General features: G+C 39.0%; 1 protein-coding gene across 2 annotated transcripts; it reads right to left on the bottom strand.

Moving 5' to 3' along the window:
• Positions 1-2,615: 2,615 nt before the first annotated feature.
• FBXO5 (F-box protein 5) lies at positions 2,616-13,614 on the bottom strand. 2 transcript variants are annotated; one of them, XM_032258810.1, is made up of 5 exons: positions 13,226-13,614; positions 6,466-7,186; positions 5,020-5,110; positions 4,316-4,495; positions 2,616-3,517 (listed from the first exon to the last, which is right to left on the bottom strand). In XM_032258810.1, the coding sequence occupies exons 2-5, from the start codon at positions 7,146-7,148 to the stop codon at positions 3,266-3,268; spliced, it is 1,206 nt and encodes a 401-aa protein (XP_032114701.1). In that variant the 5' UTR covers positions 7,149-7,186; positions 13,226-13,614; the 3' UTR covers positions 2,616-3,265. The 2 variants fall into 2 exon arrangements, with proteins under 2 accessions (XP_032114701.1, XP_032114700.1); XM_032258809.1 differs by lacking the exon at positions 13,226-13,614 and adding an exon at positions 12,851-13,166.
• Positions 13,615-22,128: the final 8,514 nt, after the last annotated feature.

The following is a 22,128-nucleotide window of genomic DNA, read 5'->3' as shown; positions in this document are numbered from 1 at the left end:
ACACACACACACACACACACACACACACACACACACACACACACACACAGCAATATTTAAAAAGGATAATACATTGTGAAGTGGCATTAACCCCAGGAATGCAAGATAGCTTTAACATTTGAAAATTGATCAATGTAATTCATATTAACAAATCCAGAAAGAATAACCATATGATCATATGAATTGATGGACAAAAAAAAATTGACAAAATCCAACAACCATTTTGGAAAAAAATTCTCAACAAACTAGGAATAAAATGGAACTTCATCTTGATAAGAGGATATTTGAAAAGCCTACAGCTAATATCATTCTAAATGTTTTCCCCTAACATCTGGAGCAAGGCAAGGGTGTCTTCATCAACATTTTAATTTCTATTTTACTGGAGGTTTTAGCCAGTACAAATTGGCAAGGAAAAGAAATACAAACCATATAGATTGAAATGGAAGAAATAAAACTGTTTTTATTTGTAGAAGACAAAATCACCTACAGAGAACAAGTGATAGACTTTCAGTTATAACTGAGTTTTGCAAGATTGCAGAATACAAGGCCAATATGAGAATACATTGTATTTAAATATATTCGCAATAAACCATTGAAAATTGAAATTAAAATACCATTTACAATAGCACAAAAACAGGTATAAGTCTGATGTAATGTGCACAAGACATACAATGAAAGATAAAACTTTGCTAAGAGAGATTTTGAAATATGGAAATCAGCGGAAGAACTGTTAATGGATTGAAATACTCAAGGTTGTTAAGATGTCAGTTCTCTACAAATTGATCTATAGATTCATTGTAAGCCCTATCAAAATCCATCATGTTTTTATAGAAATTGGTAAGCTGGTTATAAATTCTATGTAGAAATGCCAAAAAACGATAGGCAAAACAACTTGAGAAAAAAGAGGAAAAAAAAATTTTTTTAAGAAAAGAAAAAAGGTAAAGAACTATCATTACCTGTTTTCAAGACATATCAAGGCAGTGCTGTTTTGAAGTTCAGGAGACAAGATATTATTAAACAGAATAAAGTCCTGAAATTGTTCCTCATATTTATTCAAAACTGATTTTAACCAAGATGCAAAGGTAGTTTGGTAAAGAAGGTCTTGTCAACAAATGGTGCTGGAACAAGTGGATATCCACTTAAATCCACATATTCCACTATATTTAATGTTTAACTGTAAATGGATCACAGACCTGAATGTAAAATTGTTAACTAAGCTTCTAAAACCAAAAGACAAAAATTACTATGCTCTTAGGGTAGGTACATTTCTTAGATACAGCACCAAAAGTGTGATCCATAAAAGGAAAATTGATAATTTGAATTTTATAAAAAAAAAAAACTTCCAAAGACACTGCTAAGAAAATGAAAGACAAGGCATACCCTGATAAAGCACCTGTATCCAGAATATATACTCTCAAATCTCAACAATAAAATAACACAATTAAAAAAGGAAAAGAACATTTTTTCAAGTTCTCATGAGGTTGCAAAAGCAAATAATTTTAATACATCACCAAAATATGTGGAGGCAAGTAACATGAAAGATTAGCTAAACATCATTAGTAAAGAAATAAAAATTAAAACAAGATAGTACTATACTTCTAATGACAAATTAAAAAGACTGAAAATACCAAGTGTTAACAAGAACATGAAATAAATGGAAACCCCACATACTACTTGAGAACATACAGACACAGCTACTTTGGAAATTTCTTAAAAAGCTAAAAATACAGCATACCATTTAATCTTTCTGCTCCTATATACCTGATATGAAAATATAACCATTTACAAAGACTTACTATGAATGTTTATAGCACCTTACAACAGCAGAAAATGGAGTAGCCAACATCAACTGGTTAATGAGCTGGTATATCCAACAGCATACTGCTTCATAAGAGCATTAACTACTGAGGCACACACACAAGGTATTTCAAAATAGCCTTCAGTGAAAGCAAATTTTGACTCCATTTATAGAAAATCCGTGAAAGGGCCACAGTGACAGATCAGTGATGGCCTGGTTGTTGACAGGAGGGATCCTCTACCTTAGGTTTCTGTTGAGATAAAAGGCAAAGCCCTTAAATTTCTCTGAGGCCCAACTGATAGCATCTGAAGTCCACCTTTGAATTTTTAGAGGCCCCTTTGTCTGAATTCAGCCTTTCAGTATTTCCCCATATTCATAATTGAAACATAACTCTGAAATTAAGGAATAAAGACATCCTTGTTACTAGCTGTTACTAGTACAAATGCTTGATTGCAGCCAAGATGGCATCTTCTTTTATACAATTTTAATCTTTCTAGATTTCTTGGGGGGATGGGATGCTATTTAATCCATAGTTTGGCCAGTTTAGTGATGGATAAATTAGCACCAGTATTTATCAGTTTTTTATGGTCTTACTGTATTGAAACATCTCGAGATGTTTATCTCAAGACTCAACCCCACAACTACTGAATTAAGCTATTGAGTGAGGAGAAACTGGGATCAGAGTACTTCCTAAAAATCTCACAAGCTCCTCAGAAAAACCATAACAAAGATCCATTCAATGCCTTCACACAAATGCAGTCCACTGCAGCTTAATTCAGTTGTTTGCAGGACTATAATGTTTATAAAATAAAAGGTATACATTAAGCTTTTAAGAATTTTATTGAGCAAAATTTATTTTTATATGTACATACGAGACATTTTCTTTGACATATAAAAATACAGAAATATTTACATGTATACAAAAATACTAAAACACAGATTTCAGAAATGAGGAAAACAAGCAAGTTTTGACAAAGGATACTTTCTTGGGAAATACACACACTGAAAAAAAGCTTTAGAAAGGTGACAAAACATTTAACAGACGCCAGGAGTTGATATTTCTGTTGGTATCAATTGGGTAAGTCGAATATAAAATGTCAGAAATGCTAACAGATGGAAAACCAGACTTAAATGTAAGATTGTCTAGGTAAAATTGCATAGCTTTCCTTTACTATAAAATTGAATCAATTTTTTTAAACCTTCAGTATCATGTAACTACCTACTTTTCCTTTTTTCTTAAAATACTTAAATTGTTCAATTTGTACTGAGAATTTTAGACTTTTTCTCATTAAATTGTAAAATATTTCAAGAGGTTGTCTATCCTCTTTATACTCTGGGGGAAAAAACCTCAGGATCCTACATTGATTTCAACATAAAATTGAAAATCACAATACAGTTTTTTTTTTTTTTTAAGTTAAAAGCTAACATTTTCTAACTAACATTCATGATCAGTAACAACTAATTCAATCACAATCTTCGTAAATTCTTTTTGCTTTTCTTTGTACCAGGCAGGGGACCTATTTTACAACTGGCTTTGAGGAACTTGCCATCAGAACAGTCTTTAGTAGTATGATAATTACAGAGACACCTTGTACAATAATCAAATCCACAGCCTTCTCGTTTGCAGGTTGCCCTTTGTAAATAGCAATCATATTTTGCAGGTGAATTACAGCGAATACAAGCTTTGAGGCTTTCGTTCTTTTTCAAAGTCTTGGCAACCTAAAAAGAAAAAAAAATCCATAAACAAATTTCAGCAAGGACTGCATGCACTTTAGTTAGTAAAACCAAGACAGACACCCTTGTGCCTTCCAATACATGTATGAAATATCACTCCATACATATGACAATTCGTGCTCTAAGTTTTATCTATGCAGTACCTGACAGCAGATGCTCAATAAATTTATTTTTTAATAAATCTGTATGTTGTATTAGTCATTATAGCATAAAATTTAACACTAGTTTTATTATATGGGATTTATATTCACCAATCAACATGAGTCAGAAAATATTCTGTAAGTTTGGTAAGTTATCTAAATTAAGCTTATGAAGTTGTTTACATGTGAGAGAACTTTCGGCACACATCACTCACTGATCTGAAGGTATAATAGGATGCCTTCAAGTTCAGAAAGCTTGCCTTTTTCCACTTAGCTCTCCTTCCTGGTTGTTAAAGGCAGAAACTACAAAATGTAGTACTGAGTAATTTTATAAGAAATCTAGGTTTTTCCTTATTTCCTGAGTGTTTCTAAATTTTAACTCAAAATGACGGAACTTTCGCAAACAATGCCAAGTAGTACCTAACGTTCACAGAAAGACATTTCTGTGTACTTTCCTAATTTCAACTGTTTTCCATATTATTGAGAGGGAAATAAAGTGGACACTAATAAATTCCCTAATAGTTCAAATTATAATTAAAATTATCATCAATATCAGGTTTCTTAATGTCAGAGAACAAATTAGTATGCATTTCTTACTCTAAATCCCTTATGTTTTAAAATTTACAATAAAACAAAAACTTACCTCAGAGAATTCATTGTGTCGACTGTAAGTAGAACCTTTCTGATCACCTCGACTGGATACCTTGGCTTGAGCATCTTTTTTGAGAGAAGTCTGGGCTGCTGATTTCTGAACAGAAGCCAGTGGGGTTCTGAACATAACATATTCTCTGGTTGAAGCATGTGGTGAAAATTTATTGTCTTCCTATTTAAAAGAATTGTAATAGAACTTAGAAATTATTTCCTATATCCTCGACAATGAGACATTTTTATTGTTTATACATGTAAGAAATGACAAGGATGTAAAAGACTTATCCCTACATGTAATTTACCTGAACATACTAAAACAAAGCAACACCTATACATCACACATATCAAGCCTAACTTATAGACAGAAACTGTGAACCAAAAACCGTGAGAAATCACTCTACATGCATAGTCTACATGGTATTTAATACCTAAAAAGTGTAAGTAAAACAGCTTTTCTAAATGTTATAAAATACACATACACACAATTGGCAACTAAGGTTGACTATATGGTCAACTCTATCTGAGAACTGAGTAATTTTCCCTTTGTTACTTTAGATATTTAGTTTCAAAATTCTAGTATAAGGCTGAAATATTTTATGAATGTAAAGAAGGGTTTCCAGATTACCTGTTTTCTTTTCTATTTCTACAAGAGCATTAGCAGTGCATTTTTAACTAAAAACATCATCTGCAAAGACTTACGGTAACTCTCTGTATTGCTTTACTGTACAACTGGAATGCCCCCTTATCATCTTCTAGGATCTTCTTCCAAGTTGTGCTCACTTTAGACACGCTGGAAAAGTAAATCACCATAAATGAAACAAAGTGTCACAAAGAGCTAAGATGAATACAGTAGAAAAACATTAGCAGTGCAAAAGATAATTCTATTAGTAGTGCTTCTCAAACCTGACCACATTACAACTGCCTGGGGGTTTACACTCGTTTAAAATGGAGCTCAGGGCTCTGTATTTTAAAAAAGTTCCCTCCTCATCAAGTAATTCTAAGTGCATTGAGGCTTAAGAACCACTGCTTTGTACACTATTTTTTCACAATATCTGCAAACATCAAACAGTAGCCACCACTGTATATATGGATACCATGTTAGCTATCTGGTAAAAATAACAGACAAATTTCAAAGTACTCTAGGCACACAGCTATTAGGAATCAACTTTAAAAACCCACTATGTTAAGAGAACAAACAAACAAATAAAAAACAAAACCCAGTTGAGCCCTCTCTAATTCTGTATAATCACCTTAATTCTCAAAGTTATCTCATCCTAAGTAATTTTCCTTGGTAGACTGAAAAAGAAGTGGTGGTTAGTGCAAGGTTTCTAAGAAATAGTCATAAACAGAGCCCAGGAGGTGGAGGTTGCAGTAAAACCAAGATTGCACGATTGCACACCAGCCTGGGTGATGGGAGTGAAATCCTGTCTCAAAATAAAAAAAATTAAAAAAAAATAACAATTCCCTATTTGTGGATCTTATTTTCATCACTGTCAAACCTAGGAGGAGAGCCCTACCACCAAAAATGGCTTGGAAAGGACAAAAACTGCTTCACACTTTCTGGCGTGACAACTCATAATGCCTACTGGACATGTAGACTGGATCTAGGCTGTTTTACAGTTAAGCCCCAAAGATGTAAATTACATATTACAAATTTCAAAACTAAAAGGAACAAAGATCCTAAGCCAACAGAAATACAGATTTGTAATAGCATGGATATAAAATTCCAAATGGCTAGATTAAATGCATTAATTCTACATTTTTTTCATCTTAGTGGCACATAGGTAGCAAAATACCAGCAAAAGTCATTACCACAATTAAACAACATTGTAAGGTTACCTACAACAGGCTGAGCATCTATAATTCAAAACCCTGAAAATTTTTGAATGCTGACATGATGCTCAAAGGAAATGTACATTGGAGCATTTTTGGATTTCGGATTAGGGATGTTCAACTGTTCAACCTGTAGGGTATAATACAAATATTCCAAAATTTGAAAAATATCTGAAATCCTTCTGGTCCCAAGCATTTCGGATAAGGGACACTCAACCTGTACAACAGTCTTTGCATGAGGTGGTGGCACCGAGCCACTAACAGCAATGTTCAGTGGATCATGCTAATATGTATATTCAAAACAGCACTTACTTGATTAAGTCCATATCACTGAGTTGTGCCAAAATAGTTGCTAAGAGATGTCTGAGTCCTCTTAGAAAGAGTTCACTGAGAATATCTACACATTCGAGGCCCATTTTTCTGCCAATTATATTCTGCAGTCTAAAATTCCCTTTGGCTATAATTTCCTTTAGCATCTCCCGATCTACTTTAGGATTTCGTTTTGCATTCTTTTTTAATGTCGAACAAACCACTTTTTCAAAATGAAGAACTGGCAGCAAGTTTTTGTTGGGATATTGGTCTGGGCTTTGTATCTGTAGCAGGCAGGATTGTGGACTATCACTGAAATTTTCCTCCAGGAGGCTACCTTCTTCATGTTCATTGAGGCCACTTAATTGAGAAAATGAGGAATAGCCACTGTCTTCATAAAGTCTACTGGTCTCTAGTGCTTCTATTTCATTTGTATTATTAAGTGTTTGTTGTACATGTTGATTTTCCTTGTTATGTAAGGGCTTGCTTTCAGTTTCAAGTTCTACAATCCTAGGGCTCACAACTGGTGACCCAATGCATGACAGTTTTTCATAGTCTTTATTAACACAGTCTTTACAGGAACCTTCCAAATATCCCGGAGTGTAGGAAACTAGTCTTCCAATGTCATCAGGTTTTATCAGTTTCAGTCCGGAATGAACATGGTTACAATTAAAATCACACTTCATTTTGACAGAAAGGGTAGAACTTTCTTCTTCTTTACAACCTATAAAAAGAATATTTACATCTTAATGGCAAAATTTCCACATATCCCTACTTCTTAAATTGGGATATACAAAGTTACTTTGCAACCTCTCAGCATTAGGTATTGTCTACATGTACCTGCATATACAGCTGTCATATTATCCAAGTTTAATTATTGATATGACAATAATGTGCACACATTGCTTAAACTTTATAATAAGTATATATTATATTACTCTTGAGAAGGCATGTCAGAACAGACTGCTTTTGGAGCTGCAAGGCTATAACATCTCGCTGTTGTCTATAACTTGCAGAGAGAAACTGCTTCTAAATTCCCAATGTTAACACAGTGAAAGACACATAGTATATGCTCCAGGATCCCACTAAACCTAAAATTAAGAGTTCAGTTGCATAAAAAAATAAAGAATATACAAATTCTAGCTCCCTAATTAACCCTAAATCTAGAATAAATGATTCTGAGTGGTCTACTTTCTTTCAAAGGAAACAAATAAAATGCCAAGAGGTTGCTTCTATTCTTGCCTCAACTAAAAAATTAGGTTTGATGACCACAATTTGTAAGAGAGGATAAAAAAGCAAAAGCCACCTATGAAGGCACACTATGCTTTGTTTAGCTGCCTAAAGCAAAAAGGCCTGAAAATACTTCAGGAATTCAAAGTAATCTTCTTTCTACTGTCTTTATAACACAGTTACTGAAAGGTTGCCCTACAGAACCTCTTTCATTTAACACCATTCTTTGAATATAGACATTTCTTTAAAATTAGAGCTAATAGTGATTCAAATACTTTATACTTGTTTAGAACTTTGTAATTTCCCATGTTTACAAACCTTTTGAGGTAGGATTGGGAACCGTTGTTTTTACAATTGATCGCATTGAAGTATAGCTTAGTTTGCCTAATACAGGTAGTTGATTTAAATGGGTCAGACTTTTCTTCCTCATTATAATGAGGTGCTCTGGAAAAATAGACCTTACAAATAACATTTACACTGTTTATAAAAATGATAGAAAATCCAGAATTCATGGTACAAGAGCACTTAAGGTACGAAGGAAAAAAAGATGTACATTTCATTTCTCACGTGAGCAGGCCCTCTTCTAGTCCTTGGTAACAATCAATGACTTTCTCATCCCAGGGGCTTTGTATATTACGCGTTTCTCTGCTTAGAATATCTTTTCTGCTTCCTTTGTCTATTTAGCTTCTAATCCATTACTCATGGATAGCTTCATTTTTTGAGGGAACTCTCAGACCTCATCAAACCCTAGTTCAAAGCACTACCAACTTAAAAATTCTAAAACTACTTTAAGTTTCTTAAAGGCCAGACATGATTGTTATTGCTTACTACAAAATCCAAGCAAATGGCAGTGCCTGACACAATGAAGGCATACAATATAAAAATGTTTCCCACTTTTTTTTAAAGCTAATACTAGCATTAGAATCTGTACTCTTATTTACAAAATTAGCACTTAACGAGTTAAAATGAATAAAATGATTACAATTATTACACATTCCTCTTGCAACAGCATGTATTTTCACATGAATAATTAGATTTAGTGTCAGGTGCAATGGCTCACGCCTATAATCCCAAAACTTTGGAGGCACAGGTTGGGGGATTGCTTGAGATCAAGAGTTCAGACCTGCCTGGGCAACACAGTGAGACCCCATCTCCATAAAATTTAAAAAAAGAAACTAGCTGGGTGTGGTGGCATGTGCGCGTAGTCCCAACTACTAGGAGGCCGAGGTGAGAGAGCTGCTTGAGCCTGGGAGGTTGAGGCTGCTGGGAGTTGTGATTGTACCACTACATTACAGCCTGGAAGACAGAGGGAAACTCTGCCTTAAAAAAAAAGAGAAAAGGAAGAAAAGATTTAGTATTTAAAAAGAATTTTAATAAACTGACTTTGAATTTACAGAAAAGTTGCAAGGATAGCACAGAGTCCCTGCATACCCACTGCTCAACTTATATTACTAACACGCATGCATGCATGTCACAACAAATGAACCAATATTGTTGAATTATTAACTAAAATCCCTATTCTATGTGAATTGCCATAGTTTCTACCTAATGTCTTTTCTCTGTTCCAGGGTCTTATCCAGGACACACTACATTAGTCATTGTATATCCTTAGGCTCCTCTTGACTATAAAGATTTCCTTGCTTATGGTTACCTTGACAATTTGGAGGAGTATTGGTCATTTTGTAGCCTTTTCCACAAATGGGATTTGTCTGAAGTTTTTCTCAGCTTTAGTCTGGGCTGTGGGTTTTTAGACCACAGAGGTAAGGTGCTATGATTTGATTACTGATGTTAGCCTTGATTACTTGGTTGAGGTAGTATTTCTGAGGTTTCTCCAACTATAAAGTTACTCCTTTTTGCTCCTTTTCCATTTGAAACTTTTTGAAAGGAAGCTATTATGCACAGCTCACACTTAAATGGGTGGGAAGTAAATTTATAAATCATTTGTTATTCTTCTATACAGTAGATTTGGCCATTATCTCCTATTTATTCGTCCTACCAATCATTTGTATCAGTATAAACTCATAGACTTTTGGTTATAATCCAATACTATTTATAGTATTGCTCAAATTGTTCCAGCTTTTGCTACTGTGGGCTTTCAGTTGATGTTGGTGTCCATTTCACATCATTTTGTGTTTTGAACATCCCTTACTTTCTGGAACTACAAGATGCTCTAAGTGCATCTTATAATTTCCCTGTTCCAGCCCTAGAATCAGTCATTTCTCCAAGGAACTCTGGTTCTCTTATTTTGGAGAAAGGTATTAAATGAAAGTGAAATCTGGATGTTGGTTGTAGATTTAATTTTAAAATGCGAAACTAATGTATTTTTCATTTCCAGAGCAATACTGCAGAATAAACAGAAGAATAGCAACACGTTTTATAAAAAAGGAAGCTGAAGCAACTGTTTGCAAAAGGTTACATCCATTCCTTTTAACTGTTGTCCAATGACCAGGCCAAATTTGGGAACTATGTGAAGTATTCATATAATTGACTTATTATCCAGAAAGAGGGAAAATATTACATGGCTACATAGCCTCATGAATTAAACAGATGAGGGCTAAGAGTTCAGTTTAACCATTTCACTTATCTATCCAACATCCATTCAGTGACAGGGTAGGGGAGAAAAACTAGGGATGATCTTTAGCAAAGCTGACATTCTGAGATCTGAAAACCGTATGGAAATCTGGTGGGAGAGTTCTAGATAGTAGGAAACACAGGAAGCAAGGAAAAATGTGAGTGCTAAAGGAAGAGAAAGCCCTGTAGCGCTGAGCTGGGGGAGGTTATTGAAAATTATAGTCGAAGAGTTTGTAGAATGATCTGTAGATTTGTGGGGTAGGTTGGGTCATACAAGTGGAGGAGAGAAATTTGGTTTACATTTCAAAAAGATAATTGGCAGTTGTGGAGAATGGATTGCAGGAAGGTAAAAGTGGAAGCAGAAAGAATAGTTCCAAGTGTTTATTACAGAATTACAGAGTGTGAGAAACCTGGACTAGAAGGATTGTAGCAGAAATGAAAATAACTGCATAGATTCAAGGTCTGTTACTTAGGAGGGTAAAGTCAACTTACTGCAAATCTACCAGATGTAGACAGGAAGGAGAGTACACACACAAAACAAACAAACAAACAAAAACAACCTGGGTTGAAGACTTAAGTATCTAAAGTATACAGTGCTATTTACTAAGTTAGGGAAAACTGATCAAGTTAACTCTTAAAACCTCCGTTTCCTCATCCATAAAATGGGAGTAAGACAATAATACAGGACTAAATGCAGTCAATACAATCTATTTTTAATCACATAAGCCAAATCCTTTCATATTCCTTACACGGCAAATTATTAACATTTAAGTAGCAAAAGCACATTTCACACAGAAGTATATATTTTAGAATATCACATAGTTTTCCATTAGAATGTATAGATTTAAGAATCAGATCCAAGTTTGAATGAAAATCCTTGCTTAGCCTTTTGACTGGCTTTGTGAACTTGGAATGTCCTATTCCTCCTATTTTTCCCCCAAGTGCAGATACTAATAAGACTCACACATGACATTGTTTAACTTTTCACTTACCAACTCACAGCCCAGTCATACAGAGAAAAGTAAATTTTATGAAGTTTGATCTTACATTTAACTTTTCAATATAGACCTGACACATCATATTAAATATAATTAAGGCTGTAGTGCTTAAAAATCTTTGTAACTCTTCTGTTAACTAAAATCATAGGCTCCAGTCTCTAATACCTACAGATAACCACCATGTGGTCAATGTTGGGCATGGCTATTCCTTTACTTAAGAATTTAAGAGGCCCAATGCTTGTGACCATAAAGTAATCTTTAAAAGAAAACCTTAGAAAAATCTACTTTCAAAACTATTTGGAGGCAACATATATGTATTTTTAATTTCATCTCCTCAAACCTGTAAACTGGGAAAAAACTCCAATGGGCAGTAAATTCTTTCTGAGGAGCAAGGTAGTAAAGACAATTGGAGTTATCAATAAAAACAACAAAAAAACCCCTCATAAAGCCATCAAATTTCAGAATTTCGATTGCAGACTGAAGATCCAGTATCTTCTAGAAATATACTTAATCTATTAAGTTTTTTTCTCTTGAGACTTCTAGAGTTCTTTTTAAATAAAAGAGCCATTACAAAATAGTACAATGCTAACTTGCTAAATTTTTTCTCATTTTGGGTCGTTTCTCAGGTAAAAATAATTGCATATCGATTTTATTTACAGGTAGCAACAAAGAGGATAAAAAGCATGAGTGCCTTCCATTCTCCACAAGATTTGCAATAAAGTACAAGTTCTTCACGAGTTACAGGGAAAAGTCACCAATTCTTCGATTCTCACAAAATCATCTTAATACTATAACCAAATTCAAGGTTTGTAGTAAAAATTGCTTTTTTAAACTCTCCCCATTACACTCCAGGCCTTGAGGCTGGGTTAATGGGCAAAGAGGAAAAAATGGGAAAAAGTAACGTTTTTGTTTGGATGTCCCAATTGAGTTTGGTCCAATGGGGTGGGGGGTCTCTCCATTTGGCGGGAGTGGGCAGGGAGACCCTGGAACTCCTGAGGGGTCGGTGAGGCTGCCCCTCAGGGCGCGGGACACGCGGAGGCGGGAGATAACCGCGAGGGCGATCTCCCGCGCCCGCCAGCAAGGCTGGGACCGCGAAAAATCGGGGAAACTGCCTTTGGCTGTGAGGGTGAAGGGCAGAAATATAGAAAAGGGGCGCAGGGGGCGAGGGTGAGGCACCTGGCCAGGCCCTGGGGGCTGCCAGCTCACAGCCCTGTCACAGCCAGGGGCTATAGAGTGGGGGAGGGGAGGGGCATTTGGCGCCTAATCATGCAGGGTGGGGCAGGTGGGTCTTCCGAGGAGGAAAAAGGGCGCCTTGGGATGCCACGACCCACACCTCCGGAGGCTGGAGTCCAAGGTCAGCATGGGCGGTGAGACCCCCGTGGCCCGCCAACCCGCCCCTGCACATCTGGCTTCCCCTTGACCCCCAGCCCTCCTCCCGGACTCAGGAACCGCCGCCGCCTGAAGCCGGCCTGTGGTGTGGCCGCATGTCCAGGCTCGGGGGGATTTCGGATTGGGGTTGCAGGTTGCGCCCCTCCCCGTGCACCCCTCCTGACGGGCAAGTTCCGCTCGCGCCCACTCCTCTCACTCACTGTCCGAGGGACGAGGGCGTCCGGCGGCTGTCACGGAGCTGGAGCCGGCGTTGCAGGAGCAGCGGGGTGGCCGTGGGGCGCAGCTGCAGGGGCGCCGGCTCATGCCAGCCGACGTGAAGTCCGCCTCAGGTGGAGGAACCACTCCAGGGACAGCTGAGCAACCTGCCTGCTTCACAGAGCTGTCTCTTAAAAGGCGCCAGCTGGTACTTTTAAAATCTTTGAATTTGGTGCCTAAATCGGCGCGGCCCAATGAGGCGCGTCGTTCGCACTCGCCGACCAATAGGAGAGCGGTTGAAGGGGGAGCCCTTATCCGTGCCCAATTGGAGGCTGCCGAGGCGGGGCTGAACCGCGAAGCCCAGCCCCCTTCCAACTTACCGGTTCCCCTGGTCCGGAAAGATGCTGAGGCCGGGGGCGGGACCTCCGAGCGCGGGGAGGCCACGGCCCGGCCACACGTGAGGGGGGCCTACCACGCATGCGTGCGCCCGCCAAGGTTCCCTCTGCCGTCTTCCGGACTGGCCTCCTGCAAGTCCTAATCTCAACCCAAATTCAGCGCTGGCCTCCATTTGGAGATCTTCGATGGGTACAAATGGTAGCTGATTTTCTTCGATCATCTCTCGAGCGGGAGTTCGGTGAGCGGCAATTCGGCTCGTCCGGGAATCCAGACTTTCCGGAAGACGAACCCTCCCCCAAGCCCGGCTTAGCCCGCCTCTCTAGGATTTACGCGCGCACTCGGCTCTCCCTCCTAACTCGCCCCTCCCCCTGACCCACACCTCTGCGCAGGCGCCTTGGCGGGCTGTGGCTGCGGAGTTGGCGGGTCGGCGCCTGCGCGCTGGGGTCCCCCGCGATTTTCCCGGGGGAGGGTGAGGGGCGGGCTCCAGCGAGGAGGTGTGCGGCCCTCTGCGTTGGGCTGACCGCGGCTGTGGCGGGAGATCTGCGGCTGCGCCTCCCAGGGCCCTATGGGAGGCCGAGGGTGGGACCGAGGCGATTCTTCCTTGTAGGCGCATTTATTTGTATTTTAAGCCACACCTCAGACGCCGTGTTTTATAAGAACGTTAAGTTTACTAGCGTGCACATACGCTTTCCTGGGTTTTTGTCTTTAACCGTCAAGGGCCAAGCGCCAGAGACTGTAGTCCTACTCCCAAGAAAAGAATAGATAGACTGGAGCCTCCTGGCCAAGGGAATTTTTTTTAGTGATGGTTGGCATGGATGTCAGTATGAAAGTGTACCGGAGTATTAGTGATGCTCAACTTTTCACAATGTGAACATGCACTTAGGGCAGTGCATTCCCTGAACTCAGCTTTATGGCTACTCAGCCCAGTGAAGCAACGAGATGTGAGCTCCAAAAAGGCGAATCCTCATTTGCAGTTTCCCTCTGTTGCCTTTCTGCAGCCTCGGAGTGAGTTCTTGGCTGTAGTAAGTGCTCAGTACCATTAGTGACAGTCCTATGTGGCGCAGCCAGAATTAAAATTAATCATACAAGTGCTGGGTGGACCCTGGTCTACCTAAAATTTTGATAATTAGTTCATCATGGGTTATTTGCATTTCTTTCTTCCTTTCTTTTTTTTTTTTTTTTTTTTTTTTTTGAGACGGAGTCTCGCTCTGTAGCCAGGCTGGAGTGCAGTGGCGCGATCTCAGCTCACTGTAACCTCCGCCTCCCGAGTTCAAGCGATTCTCCTGCCTCAGCTTCCCGAGTAGCCGGGACTACAGGTGCGCGCCACCACGCCCTGCTAATTTTTGTATTTTTAGTAGAGTGGAGTTTTCACCATGTTGGCCAGGATGGTCTGGATCTCCTGACCTCGTGATCCGCCTGCCTCACCTCCCAAAGTGCTGGGATTACAGGTGTGAGACACCGCGCCTGCCCTGCCTTTTTTGTATTTAGAAATGTTACATTAAAATCGTGTCAGTCTTGATTACTGAAATTTTTTTCCATCTCGTAAATGCACCGAAGGCCTGTGCTTCACTTGCCTTTCCCTAGCCTGGCTCTGGCTGGAGCTAGGTCCTGGAGATTCAGGGTTGAAAAGACAAAGTCCTGTCCTTCAGGGAGTTTACAGCGACAAATGAGTATAGGTTAAGGATTTTGGACGGTCAGGATGCTTTCTGAGACTTTGGACCCAGATGTGAGTGTTGAACTGGCAATGCAGAGCTGCATAATAAGCAGAGGGAAAAATAAGCAGAGGGAATACCTGATTAGAACTTTGTGAGCAAGAAAGAGAGGAGATTAGAGAAGTAGGCAGAAACCAGATCCTGTGGGACTTTGTAGTTTTTCCATGTAGAGTTTAGACTTTCTTCTGATTGCAGTGGTTGGCTTTTGGAAGGATTTTGGCAAGGGAGTTATTCGTTGATAGAATATTAAAACTACAATAGCTTTTTAATGCAAAAAAGAATGTAAATGTTAGCCTTTCATTCTCACAATAATTTAGCATTATTTTCAGTGTATAATGATTGTGCTTCTTAGTGTAAATTAAATCTCACTGTGGCTACCAGAACCACACAGCCAATAAGCAGAGATTCCAGTGCCAGTCTGCAGGATTCGAAAAGTCCTTGTCCTTTCCTTTTATGCTATGCTAAGCTACAACACTATTTGTTGGAAACTTGGTTGCTTTTAGTACATTTTACATTACTTCACAATTTGACCTTAGAGATCTGTATTCACCTCTTTTATTTTCAGATGCTGGCAGAAATACAAAATTCATGGCAGGCAAAGGTTCTCATTAATTATTTTTATTTTTTTTGAGACGGAGTCTCTCTCTATAGCCCAGGCTGGAGGGCAGTGGTCCAATCTCGGCTCACTGTAACCCCTGCCTTCCAGGTTCAAGGGATTCTCCTGCCTCAGCCTCCCAAGTAGCTGGGATTATAGGCATGTGCCACCACACCTGGCTAATTTTTGTATTTTTAGTAGAGATCGGGTTTCACCTCGTTGGCCAGGCTGGTCTCAAACTCCTGACCTCAACTGATGCCCGCCTCTGCCTCCCAAAGTGCTGGGATTATAGGCGTGAGCCACCGTGCCAAGCTCATTAAATTAGCTGAGCATTTGGAATACAATCTTTGGATCTTATTCTCAGCTTAGATGTGTTTTTCAGCAGTTTTTTTATTCTCCAGAAAAAGGCTGACATATTATTGGAGAAATCAAAATTTCTGTAATAGAAAGAACCAAGCATGTTTTGTTGCACACTGGAATAATTTGTCACCTTTTTGTAGTTTATTGGGTTACTAAATCATTGACTTTAAATGATATTTGAGCTTAATGATAAAATATTCATAACTGTTAACATGTTCAGTTCACTGGCACCTGTTTATTCTCATCTAAGTGAGAAACTTAGGGCCACTCAGGTGGGATGTGGTGGCTCATGCATGTAACCCTCACACTTTGGGAGGCAGAGGCAGGAGGATTGTTTGAGCCCAGGAGTCAACATGGAAAACCCCATCTATACTGAAAACAAATAAAGCAAAAATTAGTCAGACATGGTGGTGTATACCTGTAGTCCCAGCTACTTGGGAGGCCAAAGTGGGAGGATGGCTTGAGCCCAGAGGCGGAGGTTGCAGTGAGCTGAGATTGCATCACTGCACTCCAACCTGGTGACCAAAAAATAAAGGGCAGGGGGACATTCTGAATTTTACTAGATGCCAATAGATGTGTATACCTCATTTTTCAAATCAGCATCAATTAGCTTTTGGGTGTTTAGGTGGAATATAAAGTGCAGAGAGAACTGCCCTCATTCTTTCATAAAATTCTTATTGCAGACCTACCATATGCAAGACATCGTGGGATATATGGAAATAATTGGGACATGATACCTGCCCTTGTGCTTATTCTCTGTGAGCTTGCCACCTAATAGGCATAATAGATGTTCAGTAAATAATTTCTGAATACGAATCATGAGGCATGTGTGTGAGGGTAAGGTCTATAAAATAAAACTACATAGAACACTGGATGAGTCAAATACATTTAAATTTGTGGGAATTTTAGCCGGGCGTGGTGGCTCACACCTGTAATCCCAGCACTTTGGGAGGCCAAGGCAGGCGGATCACCCGAGGTCAGGAGTTTGATACCAGCCTAGCCAACATTGTGAAACACCATCTCTATTAAAAGTACAAAAAATTAGCTGTGTGTGGTGGCGGGTGCCTGTAATCCCAGCTTCTTGGGAGGCTGAGGTAGGAGAATTACTTGAAGCCAGGTGGCAGAGGTTGCAGTGAGCTGAGATTGCACCATTGCACTCCAGCCTGGGCAACAAGAAAAAAAATTGTGTAAATTTTCATAGGAAAAAGCAGTTACTTATATGTATCAGGACAAGGGAATAATCTGTAGCACAGAATTTCTTAACCTCAGCACATTTTGGGCCAGATAAGTCTTATACGGTGTTTAGCAGCATCTCTGTTATTCCTTCTTCCAGTTGTAATAACTGTTTCTAAACATTGCCAGATGTCTCCTGGGGGGGCAAAAGGCCTCTGGATGAGAACCATGGCTGTAGGGGATGTCTTTTGAAGAAATGGGGACAAAGAAGGCCCACAGCATAAAGAACAAAATAAGGGAAAGGGTAAATGCAGTTGCATTTTTCAGGATGAATTAATTTGATGTGGCATAAGGGAGCTGGTGTGTAAAATGAGCTAACAGAAAATGATGGTGGACACAGATCATGGATGTAATGTATGCACAGTAAAGAGCTGGTTTTATTTGGGAGGCAATGGGAGCTTTTACATTGTTGTGCAAAGGAGTGATGAGATCAGAGTCTTGCTTTTTAGAAAGATTAGTTTGGCAGTTATTTATTTGTAACCATAATTAGACAGCAAATAGAGAGGATGCGGGGAGAAGTCAGGTGACTATTAGTCTGAGAAGTAATTCTGGATAAGAGCGGTGGTAACGGAATTGAAAAGGATTAAAAGTATTTACTAGGATTTAGCAATAAATCCAATGCAAGGAAGAGGAACTTAAGGTGTCATTTTAAATTTGAGAATGGTAGTACCATTAAAAGCTAATGAATTTTGATTAACTGGCACTTCAATTCTTTGAAATTAAGTTGAATTTTGGTTCTTTATGAATGGTATACCAGATTTCTAGACAGATACTTTAGATACAATTTTAGCCATCTATTTAGTGCCTACTGTAGCATGGTGTTAGCTCCCGAACAGACAAGAATGAAGAAAACACAATCTTATCCATAATGACATTGTGAGAGGTGTAGCAGTAACTTGTTTGTGCATATCCTGATCCACCCTTTCCCATTTCTTTATTCAGCACAGAATACTGAGACCAGAATAAAGCAGTACATATACTACCTTGTGATAAATGTTCAGGTATGGTTATCTTCATTTTGTGTTGCTATAACAGAATATAGGAGATTGGGTAATTTATGAAGAACAGAAATATATTTCCCACAGTTCTGGAGGACGGGAAGTCTAAGATCAAGGAGCTGGCACTTGTTTGACTAGGGCTTTCTTGCTGTCTTCTCACATACAGAAGGCAAGCTAGCAGGATGCTCCCTGAGGTCTCTAAGGGCCTTAATCCTAGTCCTGAGAGAGAATCCCTCATGGCCTAGTGACCTCTTAAAGGCCCCACCTCTTGCCAATGCTATCACATTGGCAACACTTGAATTTGAGGGGACATATTCAAGCCATGGCACACCGAACATTTCTCCTTTGCCAGGTAGCACCACGTTCTTTGTCAGTAGGTGGCGGTGGAAGGGCACTGCAGGATAAAGGGGCTTCTCTTTCTTCTCCTCTTGCTTTTAAGAGGATACTGTGACAGTTTATGTGTCAACTTGGCTGGACCACATGGTGCCTGTTTTTTTTTTTTTTTTTTTTTTTTTTAAGATTTTTAACTTTTGCTCTGATTTTCCAGTTATAAGGTCAGACATTCTGGGTGTTTCTATGAGGGTGTTTTTACATGAGATTGGCATTTAAATCAGTGAACTTTGAGTAAAGCAGACTGCCCTGCTCAATGTTAGTAGGCTTGATCCAATCAGGTAAAGGCCTAACAAAAAAGACTGTCCTCTTCCAAGAAAAAGAATCCTCCAACAGATATCTTGATACCTTTGGACTGGACCAGCACCATCAGCTTTTCTGGGTCTCCAGCCTCCTGGCTCACACTCCAGCTTTTGGACTTGTCAGACTTAATAATAATCACACAAGCCAATCCTTTTAAGGGAGTTTCATTAGAGAACCTTGACAAATACAAACATCTACTGAGAGTTCCTGCCTAAGTTTTGCTCATACCCTGGCAGGAGGCTTCTGGCTTACCAGTCCTGAGGTTCTTTGCTTGCAAGACCTGATCCACCAACTACACACCAGCTCTGGCCAAGGGCAAGGCAGGGAATTTTCCCATCACTGAGTAGGCTGTAGCCACACTCTCTCCATTAGGCCTGACTTCACCATGGGGAATGGGACCCCCTTCCAAGGGTATTCTTTCCTTGGGTACTCTCCGTCCTAGGACATTATAGCTGGCTTTTATCCCTCTTAATAGCTAATATCATTATCAGTTAAAAGTTTTTTATATTAAGTTATTCCTGTTTAAGTTGATGGTATGGTTTCTGTCTCCTGACTGGATATTACAATACAATATTTACTGCCCTATTTCTACTACTTTACATTTAAAGTTTTTCATAATAAAGATTTAAACTGAATTTTTGATCATTCAGTATTTTCATAGAATAAGACAAAGGGACAATGAAAACTTATATTGAGAGAGAGAGATCCAAGATGGCCGATTACTAACAGCTCAGGACTGTAGCTCCCAGTGAAAGCGCAGAGAATGAGAGGACGTCACAATTTCAGACGAATTTTTGTTGCTCACAGACCAGGAGATTCCCAGTGGAGGAGCCCCAGGGGTTGCCAGCATGACTCTTGTGGCCAGCGCGGTGGTTTTGCCCGCGCCCTGGCTCAGCGGTTCTCGGTACAGAGCAAACGGGACTGGGTCCCCTTTTGTTCGACGTTTGGAGCTCTGGGGATTCAAGAGGGAAGCCAGGCAGGAGACTCCCGGGCAGAAAAGCACCAAGAATCTTACCACCGCTGTTTTAGCTGGCGCAGTGGGTTGCTCAGATTTCAGCGCTGGGAATCAACAAGTTGGACGTCCACTCAGAGACCTAATTTGAAAGTTGGTAATTACAAAGACGACAGGTGGATAAATTTACAATGACAGGAAGAAACCAGCGTAAAAAGGCTGAAAATACTCAAAATCAGAATGCCTCTCCCCCTACGGGGGATCACAGTTCCTCATCAACAAGGGAACAAGGCCTGATGGAGAATGAGTGTGTTCCAATAACAGAATTAGGCTTCAGAAGGTGGAAAATAAGAAACTTCTGTGAGTTAAAAGAACATGTTCTAGCCCAATGTAAAGAAACTAAGAACCTTGAAAAAAGGTTTGATGAAATCCTAATGAGAATAGACAATTTAGAGAGGAATATAAGTGAATTAATGGAACTGAAGAACACAATATGAGAACTCCGTGAAGTATGCACAGGTTTTAACACTCGAATTGATCAAGCAGAAGAAATGATATCAGAGGTCGAAGACCAACTTAATGAAATGAAACGAGAAGACAAGATTAGAGAAGAAAATGTAAAAAGGAATGAGCAAAGTCTCCAAAAAATATGGGACTATGTAAAAAGACCTAATTTACGTTTGATAGGTGTACCTGAATGTCATAAGAGAATGAATCCAAGCTGGACAATATTCTTCAGGATATTATTCAGGAAAACTTTCCTAACCTAGTAAGACAGGACAATACTCAACTCCAGGTAATATAGAGACCACCACAAAGATATTCCTCCAGTAGAGCAACCCCAAGACATGTAATTGTTAGATTCACCAGGGTTGAAATAAAGGATAAAATTCTAAGGGCAGCTAGAGAGAAAGGTCAGGTTACCCATAAAGGGAAGCCTATCAGACTCACAGCAGAGCTCTCAGCAGAAACCCTACAAACTAGAAGAGAGTGGGGGTCAATATTCAATATGCTAAAAGAAAAGCATTTTCAACCCAGAATCTCATATCCAGCCAAACAAAGCTTTATAAATGAAGGAAGAATAAAATTTTTCACAAACAAGCAAGCACTCAGAGATTTCATCACCACCAGGCCTGCTTTACAAGACCTTCTGAAAGAAGCACTATACACAGAAAGGAACAACCAGTATCAGTCATCCCAAAAACTTACCAAAAGGTAAAGAGTATCTTCATAATGAAGAATCTATATCAACTAATGGGCAAAATAGCCAGCTAGCATTAAATGACAATATTAAACTCACAAATAGCAGTATTAATCCTAAATTTAAATGGATTAAATGCCCCAATCAAAGACACAGACATGCAAATTGAATAAAAAGTCAAAACCCTTTGACACGCTGTATCCAGATCCATCTCATAAGCAAGGACACACAAAGACTCAAAACAAAAGGTTGGAGGAAGACTCACCAATCAAATGGAGAGCAAAAAAAAAAACAACAACAACAACAAAAAACAGGAGTTGTAACTGTCGTCTTTGACAAAATAGACTTTAATAGTAACAAAGACTAAAAGAGACAAAGAAGGACATTACATAATGGTAAAAGGATCAATGTAACGATAGGAGTCAATGATCATAAATATATGTGCACCCAATATAGGAGCACCCAGATACATAAGACAAATTCTTAATGACTTATAAAGAGATTTGGACTCCCGCACAATAGCGGGAGACTTTGATACCACATTGTTAATATTCGACGGATCAATGAGATAGAAAATTAACAGGGACATTTATGATTTGAACTCAGACCTGGAACAAGTAAACTTAGTGAATATTTATAGAATTCTTCACCCCAGGTCCACAGAACATACATTTTTTTCAGTATCACATTACACCTATTTTGAAAGTGACCACATAAATGGAAGTAGTAAATCACTCTTCAGCACTTGCATGGCATTTCACAGATTTAAATGAAATATTGGTTGGCTATTTGTTTGTTATTTTCTTCCCTTATTCCTTCCTGTCTCTGCTGTTAAGTACAATTATCGGCATAAAAGAGCTTTTTAATACCTATTTTTAGATTACATTCCAGCCTGGGCAATAGAGCAAGACTACTATTCTCTCTCCCCCTTTCTCTTTTTCTTAAAAAAAACACCCTAGCACCAAACTCCTCAGTGAAATGGATTTAAGGTTCCCTCTCATCTCATTTAAAAAAAAAAAAAAAGAACAAGACAAGGGATGATTTTCCTTTGTCTACTTATTGCAAGGAAGCATCCAAATTTACACCATGTCATGATTACAGGTGGTCACCAATTTATGATGGTTTTAGGATTATTTGACTTTC

Source organism: Sapajus apella, unplaced genomic scaffold (genome assembly GCF_009761245.1).
Source record: "Sapajus apella isolate SASKATOON/1434 unplaced genomic scaffold, GSC_monkey_1.0 scaffold105, whole genome shotgun sequence".
In the NCBI taxonomy this organism is placed as follows: Eukaryota; Metazoa; Chordata; class Mammalia; order Primates; family Cebidae; genus Sapajus; species Sapajus apella.
Note: the sequence above shows the minus strand (reverse complement) of the source record. Positions and strands in the feature narration are given on the sequence as shown.

What these genes read in the sequence shown, in the direction of transcription:
- FBXO5 (XM_032258809.1), bottom strand. Translation starts at nt 12,953, where the DNA reads ATGAGCCGGCGCCCCTGCAGCTGCGCCCCACGGCCACCCCGCTGCTCC. An exon ending in AAGCAATACAGAGAGTTACC is followed by an intron (nt 4,496 to 5,019) that starts GTAAGTCTTTGC and finishes TCTTTTAAATAG; the next exon opens with GAAGACAATAAATTTTCACC. An exon ending in GACACAATGAATTCTCTGAG is followed by an intron (nt 3,518 to 4,315) that starts GTAAGTTTTTGT and finishes TTTTCTTTTTAG; the next exon opens with GTTGCCAAGACTTTGAAAAA.